At 38.7% G+C, this 9,174-nt stretch overlaps 1 protein-coding gene across 2 annotated transcripts in view; it reads right to left on the bottom strand.

Moving 5' to 3' along the window:
* kcnn3 (potassium intermediate/small conductance calcium-activated channel, subfamily N, member 3) overlaps positions 1–9,174 on the bottom strand; it is a 52,737-nt gene that overhangs the window by 3,716 nt on the left and 39,847 nt on the right. For both annotated transcript variants that reach the window (XM_032519063.1, XM_032519062.1), the window contains exon 7: positions 7,963–8,073. In XM_032519063.1, coding sequence (XP_032374954.1) covers positions 7,963–8,073 — 111 coding nt within the window. The remainder of the gene's footprint in view (positions 1–7,962; positions 8,074–9,174) is intronic.

The raw sequence follows: 9,174 nt of genomic DNA, 5'->3' as shown, positions 1-9,174 counted from the left end.
ATCCCTCACACCCACTTCTCTCCTCTCCTGGCCTACAAGCCACATTAAACTTGGAATAACACAAATGGGCTGCATTATCTTGGCTTGTTAGGAGACAGTTTTTTTTACCACACACACACACACACACACACACACACACACACACACACACACACACACACACACACACACACACACACACAACACACACACACACGTTCTTTATTCTAAAAATGATACTGTTTTTCACGTATGTTTATGGTTTTGATTTTTGTATGCAACAGTAATGTTTTGCCACTAGAACAGTGTACATTGTACTTTGCTACTCTAGAACATTGTGTGGAAATGTAGATTTAAGCCTATGAAAGACAAAAGAGCTTTTGATTCAGAACAACAGTGTTTACATGGCGTATCCAAAGATTTACTATTATGAAAAAAGTGTTTTGCCATTTGATGCAAATGCTCAATTTTGATAGTTGTTTCTGGTCTTTTTAATGCAGTGTTTCATTTTTAAAAGAGGTATGAGGCATTTTGTTTTTGCAGTTTTGGGAATTATGAGTTATTTTTTTATTATTAGAATTTTGAAAAAGGAGACAGTTTTATAAACATGAGTAAGCAGTTGTGAAACTTTAAATCTAGTTCCATTTAATTATAACAGCAACTGAATAAAAACAACGGCAGCATACTCTCAAAACTTAATGCTGAAGACAATCCTCATCCCTGCAGAAGAGACACACAGAGAAATAGCCTATGTAATGAAGCTCACTCATTAAAAAAAAACAGATAGCCATCAGAGTTAAAAGCCAGAAAGTTGTTTTTATACTAGTCAAACATAGGCTCCATTTTTCTATTTGTATCATCTGAATGTGAGATTGCTGTGATTTAATAAAAGACTCAGAAGAAATGTCCATGTAGACTTCAGATCAATTTCTGTGGACAAAGATCAGGATTCACTTACATAGATGTATATCCATATCTGCTCCATTGTGTTTAATGTACTGTACATACTCAATATAGGTTGCTATGTAATTACAACACAGGGGACTGACACCCAGCAAAAATAGCGCGGGTGGATACCATAGAGAAAGCAGAAGGGCGAGACAATCTGTAAGGACATAAATTGAATGAGAGACTTCAAAGAGCTGCTGAGCACTTAACAAAGAACAATTATACCCCTTTCTCAGAGAACAAAAGACCCCAGCAGCTTGGCTAATCAGCACCTAGCCGCTGCAGTCAAGGACTGCTCACACACATAAGCGCCTACACATAAACACATGCAGAGAACACACACATTATAGGCCACAGGTGAAGAGAGTATAAGACCCTGGGCCTTGCAGATGTGTAAACCTAGGGCTGGTGTCTGAGGTACAGACTGCTATGCCAAGTTTCCCCTCTGAGCCTCATCTCCAAGTTTGTATCAATTGGGTTACAAAACTCCCATCCGACCATAGCAAGTAAAGGCACTGACAGAGCTGCAAAGATTCTGAAGAGACATCATCAAAATGAAGACATGTTGTTAGTTGGTCCACCAACATCATTGCTGACATCTTGATGTTAGCGTTGGATTTTTTTTTTTTGAAAGTCTTTTAACATATAATTAAATAATCCCATCTGCATCACGCTGCTGGAGAGGATAGGGGCAACCAGTTCAATTCACCATCAATTTTGCTTTGGATTGTGTCTTATCTCTAATTTAATCATGGGCCAGGTCACTAAAGAGCATATTTAATACCCCTCATATCTACAGGCCCATTGGTAAATTGATAAGTCAAATCCTATTTATCAGTTGATTAATCATTGCAGGGTGAGAAAAATATGATGAATGATGGCATTTTGTGTCTGTCCGGCCGGCTCGCTGTTGAAGTTTTCACACAAACTTCCAACACCTGTCCAGCAATGCAAGCTCACTGCTTTATGTCATTTAATTTAGCTTCAAGCTTCAATCTTAATATAAATCGTGGGAACTGCTTGGCATGCAAATGACAGCAGCTGATAATATCACACTGTGTGTATTTTACAGTTAATTCACCCCACTACCCTCTTTTTTCTTTTCTTCATATCTCCTCCTGGGAGTTTAAGTAGAAACTGAGGCAACTCCTTTTACAAAAATAAAAGACTCAACATGAGCCGCTAAGACAACTCCACAAGAAACCAATCGACAGCAGCAGCTATTTCTCGACCATATGGCCTGTTCTTTGGCAACCATGTTGGGGCCATATGGCTGGTTTGGGTCAAAGATCTGTTCTAGTTGCTCCCCTACACAGCACACCTTATGGCAGGTACATGAGTAATCTGTTAAGACAAGGGGTTCCCACATCTCAGCATGTTGGGGGTTGATGACATATTGTTGAGTATAATTTAATCAACATAAATATAAATATTATAGAAATGTCACAGACATGGCCACTACAGTAAAGTAATGTAATGTTTTTTTTTTTTAAACAAGCACGGACTAAAATACTTAGATATTGGTATCAGGAAGTAAAAATATAAGAATTGGGCTCTGACACCTTGCTTATACTGAAAAAAAAAATCCTGGATTGTTTGAGAAAAAAAGCTGAGGCGCCCGGCCTGACCCTTCCAATCCAAGCACTATGTATGTAATTAGTAATTTGGTGCTGTGGTGCTGTAATTACAATGTTGTTCTCTAGGAGAGCAGAAAACATAAACAAACAAACAGACCAGGCCATGTGGCCTTACCTGCTCTGATCTTCCCCTCACAGGGAAAAGACAAGGCCTGCATCAAACAACACACACCACACACACACACACACACCACACACACACCACACACACACACCACACACACACACACACACACACACACACACACACACACACACACACACACCACACAGAAATTGGTGAAACAAACCCAAGACAAACAAATCAGTGAAATTATTAAACTAAAGTAAAAATTGGCTTCCACTGGTTTCATATGTGTATGTGTGTCTAAACAGTGAAACACAGCAGAGTGATGTGTAAATCCATTGAGTGTCAAACTATTTTTGGTCGCTGTCACAATATGGCTACACTAATAAGGATCCATCTGGCTTGCATGTGAATTAAAAGGCTGTCGGAAAAGGAGTTATTTTTACTGCATGAAATGAAAGCTAGCTTCGTAGAAATCTTCGGAGGTTAGATTGCTCCCATTTGACTAGTGGTGTAAACATTGGAAGGCATCACAGAACCTCATTCTTGGCCGCAACCCAGAGTGCACTCTGAATATTCAGAGGGCGAAGCTCAGAATATGCCAGAGGGACTTCTAAAAGTGTTCTGATTTAACCAATTGTCCGGAGTGGTCGCAGAATACACATTCACATTGTAAATTTATAGAAAGACAACATTTTCAACTTTGCAACTCGACTTAAAAAGCTTTGGATCAAAGTACTGACCTCAGAAACAACCATATGCACATGGTCAATTGGCTCATTGCTTCAATGAATGGCATTTAATTGACATGGTAGTTTCATCAAAAGGAAGGACACACCAGTTCACTCCACTGGCTCAGCGCCTACAGTAAGTGTGTCCTGCTTTTTCAGTTTTGAGAGCACTCTGTGAACATTCAGGGCAATGTTCTGACCAGATGGACTTTCAGAAGGACTCTGCCTTAACCAATACAATCAAAACACTCTGCTTCAACAAGTCCTGATACCAAAAATGATCACTTACAACCTCAGGTTCATGGTCGACTTTGGGGTTATGTTATGTAATTTCCATCTTTATTAATCCTATCAAAGGGAGAGAAACACGATACTTAACTGAACATTGCATGAAAATTAACCCTGTGCCTTGAACCTTGAATGTTTTTTTTAAAGCACATCTTCCTCCTTGATAAGGTTATTATTGTCTATTATTATCTTCACCCAATCTGCAACACACAAGATATCAATCTTGTCGGCCTCGTCTAAAAATCTGATCTGAGGATGAAAGCAGAGAACATGCATATGACTATGCATATGCATGTAAAGTATCTGTCACAGAGTGTCAAAATACCACACACATTTGACCTAAAAATGTTCTGTGTGGTTCACAGATGTCTAAGGAAGTTAGTTTGCTTTCAGTTTTAGTGCTCTAGCTCTGTACAACCACACCCAACGCTTTTTCTTACACAACAAACCAATAAAGACAACAACATCAAACACTAACATCACCAACAACAGTGTCCACAGAAGCAACACTGATTGGCCTTTTGTTGACATTTTTGGTAATCCTTCAAAGTAGAGCCTGACCGATATATTGGGGGGCCGATATTATCAACTGAAATTAGGCATTTCCCGATCTATCGGTATTGGCATTTATAATGGCAGATAAAAAAAAAAAATCTGAATCATTTATAATGACAAACCAATTATTCTGATAAATGAATATAAAATATATACGGTCAAACATGTTATGAATATTGGTGTTGTATAGTTCATCCACCAGCGGACGTTCTACAGCGTCCCTGTTGGCAACACTCTAATTTTTTTGGTTATTGTGTTTTTGTTCAAAGGACTTTAAGTTTTATATCTTAAGTTTGTATTTTTCTACATTTTATTTATCAGAACTTTAATATATTTTGATGTTCCTCTGCTCTGTTGTGATAATAAAACAAAGTGTTATCATATTATTTTAGTGAGAACTCACATTACAAATAACTAATGTTAGAGAAATCTGTCAATGTTTTTTTACGCAATATATCTGAACATCAGATTTTCAAATAACTAAATAATTGTATCGGTATCAGCCTTAAAAATCCTGTAACGGTCGGGCTCTACTTCAAAGAGAAGGAAACAACATTTCACGGATGTAGAAAGCCAGTGTGTGTGCTGTGTGTGTGCACACACACATATGATGACAGCAGGATGTAAAGGCTATCTTTGCATTATACATTATAAAGCCTTGAGTGATTGTATTCTCTTGTAACTGTGATATGGCAGAGAATGGCCCCAGCCATGTAAATCTATGTGCATACAACAGTTACAATCTTTGCTCTGTCAGTAATAGAGGGCAGGAGACAATTACCACTGCATAAACCGAAGACCCTTTGAAGGAAATGTCACCAAGCAGCTTGGTGCATTGTGTTGAATGAAACTGCTGTATGGTGCTTCCCTTACTTAATGCTTTGATAATATGTTGCTTTACTTGATTTATCTAGGGGGTGATCAGCATCAATTTGATTTAAAGTTATGCAGTGAAAATCATTGCAATTACTTATACAGCCTACACATTTAAAAAATATATTTTTATTTAAAATTTAAAAACTTCAGCCAGGAGCCTAACATTACACACTAGAGCCCATCTGGTAAAGGATTTTTTAGGCCGATACGATATAAGTATTTGGTTATTTAAAAATCCGATAATCCAGAAACGCGCAACAAAACATAAACAGATTTCCTTAACATTAGTGATTTGTAGTTATTTATGAGTTCTCACTAAAATAATATAATAATTTGTTTTACTGTCACAACAACAGAGTAACATCAAAATATATTAAAGTTCTGATAAATAAAATCTATAAAAATACAAACTTAAGATATGAAACTTAAATTCCTTTGTACAAAAACTTGACGTTGTAGATCGCCCTCTGGTGGACAAACTATGCAACGCCAACACTCATGACATGGTCCGTCCGTTTTTATAATATTTTTTAAATATTAATTTATCAATATAATTTATTTGTCATTATAAAAGATTCTGATGAATGAATATCAGCAATTATTAATGCCAATACCGATAGATCGGCTAATATTATATATATCAGTTGGGCTCTATTACAGACTAATTATGATTTGATTTAAAATATATCCACATATGTGTTCAGCAGCAAAATAATTATACAAATAGATTTGACAAATAGACAAATTAGTGTGAGGCTGGTCTTTCATATATTTACAGTCACAATAACCAACAACAATAACACGACTCCATCCAACCAAACTTAGTCAATTGTACACTCACCTCAACACCATCACCTACTACAAAATTTAGGAAGTTAATATAGGTAAATGTAAGGCATAAATTAATTAACTGTACAGCTACTCCCACTCCAAATCAAATTTCCATTTGTAATAGTAGCATGACCGTAAACTTAACCAAACCTACTGAAATAAGAGTCTATAGCCATGCTAGTGGTTCTGTGAGGCTGGGCTTTGAGCTAAATTCTAACATGTCCATGCTACTATGCTCACAATGACTGTGCAAACATGCTGATGTCAAGTAAGCATATTTTTACTGGACTCAACATCTTAGCATGACAGCTAATTTGCTAATTAGCTCAAAACACAAACTAGAGCTGTCAAGATATTTCACTAAACACCAAAGATGTCCACTTGGTTGGCCCTATGGGAAAGGTAAGGGGTTCACTAAAATAATTAGAATTCATCCTCTGGGAACCACAAATATTGTCAATATCATGCGAATCCATCCAATAGTTGCTGAGCTATTTCAGTATGGACCAAAGTGGTGGATTTACTGACCCCACAGACCGACCCACCATTACTAGCATTGAAAAAAAATCTAAGATCTCTATTTACATTAAAATGTCACTTTTGTATAATGACTGCTGTTAAAACACCCAGTTTAAAATCCATTAAAATGGGGGTGAAAGGTTGGAAACAGCAGCTTTAGATGGTTAAATGGGTTACAGATTCTAACTACACAAAATTTCACACACCCAAACCCACACCCACACACAGTTTAAAGGTCCCCTGCCACAGGTATTTCATTTCTTTGTGGTAATGTCTGAAATTCTACTTTGGATTCTGTAACATTTTTTTTGGAAAAAATGCCTTGGTTACCTTGTTTCAAGCGTGGTACAGAAAGCCTGCAAGAAACTCGATTTGTGCCAGTTCTCATTAATACTCAACGAGCTAAGCCGCTTGACTCTGATTGGTTAACAGCTAGCCAATGAGAGCCTGGCTATTAGTATTCTTTACCCAGCGCAACTGGGCAAGCTCATGAATAGTAATTAGCTGAGACAACATGACGTCAGACTGACCAGCTTTTGTCACTGGCCTGATTTCTTCGCTTGTTTCTTTTCAGTGGCTAGAGCTGACAGGAGGTAGCAGTTCATTTTCACATTCACGGCATAACACAAACACATATGGACCTTAAATATAAAAAATAAATGCAAGTAAAAACAGTTTTGTGTGGCAGGGCAGCTTTAAGGTGTTAAACGTCTTGGGAAAACACACTCTGGTTGACATAGTCACAGCCTGCAGAAAGGTGAGATGAGAGCCTGGCTCCAACAGAGAGTCTATTTAACGTCTCTGTCGATATTTTATCCCCACTGAAATTATTGATAATCCCACCCGTTCAGTACCCTTCTGCCATAATGTACGCTACATATTTGATATGGGAGCTATTTTTAAAACTTGGGTCTTTCAACTGTATGAAATATTGAAAAGGACCGGAGGAGGGAGGGAGTGAGAGATAGAGGGAAGGAGGCAGGGAGGGGGCAAGGTAAAAGGGAAGGAGAGGGCAAAGGAGGGAGGAGAGGAGAAAAGGTGACAGACAGAGAAAGAAAGATTGAGAGGGAAGGGATTTACTGTAAGAGAGACAAATGTCAGAGGAGAGGGGAGGTGGTAGGGTGGTGGGTTGGCCATGTGGGAGGAAAAAGATCGGAGATGGGAAGATAGAGAGGGACAGTAAGTGAGGAAACAAGACAGAGGGAACGAGAAAGAGATGACCTTTCATTGCCTTTACTCACTCAAATAACATGGCACTCTGTCACTACAATACAGGGTGATAGTGTGATGTAGTTGTTGGTGAGGGCAAAAGAGGGGCAGAGAAAAGACAAGCAGTTTCCGTCTTTAACCCCAAAGAAATCTAAAAATATAGTAAAAATTCACCCTGGAGGATGATTACACATAAAAACGGTACTTTTACATACAGTTCTGTGGTCATTATGGTGAGAGCAGGGAATGAGTGCTTTCTTTTACAAATTAAGTGTTTATTTCCTGGACTACACACTCATTCACACCATACAAGCCTACACACCCTCTTTGTGAGTTGCGTGTCCATCATGAAGTTGTGTACGTGTTTCTCGGCCTTGGTCAGCTCCAGCTTCCTGGCTACCACGGCAACCACTAGAGCCGTACAGCCCGCACCCTGAGAGAGAGAGAAAACACAGCACTGAGTGAGTCAGTAGAGAGAAGGAATTGAATGGAGCGAGGACAAAAATGAGGAAGGGAGCCGCATGACAGACGGAGAAGCGAATGGGACAGAAGAGAGGATTAAGAGGGATAACTCTGTTCCAGATCCATATTTCCTCAGGTTGAGCGGCAAGCCAAGTCTATTTTCACTTCCAATCCATCTGGTGTGAGATCCCTTCTATATTACTTCTATATGGACCTGAAAAATACTCCCTTCTTATAGATGAAAAAAACACATCAAAGTTGACACCAACTAATTTAATTTAATTGGATGCTGTCAATATGAATTATATGGTGTCAGTCTTTTCTGTCACCGAAGCCTTGAGGCCTGCAGGAAGTGTAAAAGTATGAAACCAAAGCGGTTTGTCTGTATTCCAGTTCGTCCCACATGGAACATATGGCAAATTCATTTGGGAGAGAGTGACAGCAGTCTCTCAACCAGAAAGACATGCTTGAGAGAAGAAGAGGAGCAGGAACACAGTGAGGAAGACAGACTTAATTAACTTTCAGATTAGACAGTGTTTTCAATGGAGCTGTTGAGTGCTCACAGGTTCCTCTGAAGGTGCACCAAGAGGGGAAAAAAGGAGAAAAGATAAAGAGAGCTATTAGTAAATATAAATGAGGAAGGAAGGATTCACAGAGGGCGGATGGAGGGAGGGTTGAATTTAGGAGGCGAGGAGGGTGTGCACAGAATTGGAGAGAAATATGGAGAAGGCAATGTTAATGAGGGCACATATCTCCTGATAAGTAATGAATTAAGATTAAGAGTGTTTAATGAAAATGTATGAGTGCTCCTCCTTCCTGCCTGGGAGTGTGCGCAGAGAAAGGCACAGAGAGAATAAAAAGGAGAGAAACATAGTGAGTGAGAGTGCAAGGGAGCATTCAACATTTTGAAGCGTGTAGGAAATAGCCAGGACTTCATCATGCACACTCTCGAACGATAAGACAGGTTCGCCAAAAATAACTTTGGCTGAGTTCAGAAAAAAGTAACGCACAAACAGGCAATACTGCCCACGTCTTTACATTCATGCACTTTATTTGTGTTTATTCAAAAACT

Source organism: Etheostoma spectabile, chromosome 6 (genome assembly GCF_008692095.1).
Source record: "Etheostoma spectabile isolate EspeVRDwgs_2016 chromosome 6, UIUC_Espe_1.0, whole genome shotgun sequence".
NCBI classification, from domain to species: Eukaryota; Metazoa; Chordata; class Actinopteri; order Perciformes; family Percidae; genus Etheostoma; species Etheostoma spectabile.
This window is presented reverse-complemented; position numbering and strand designations above follow the sequence as displayed.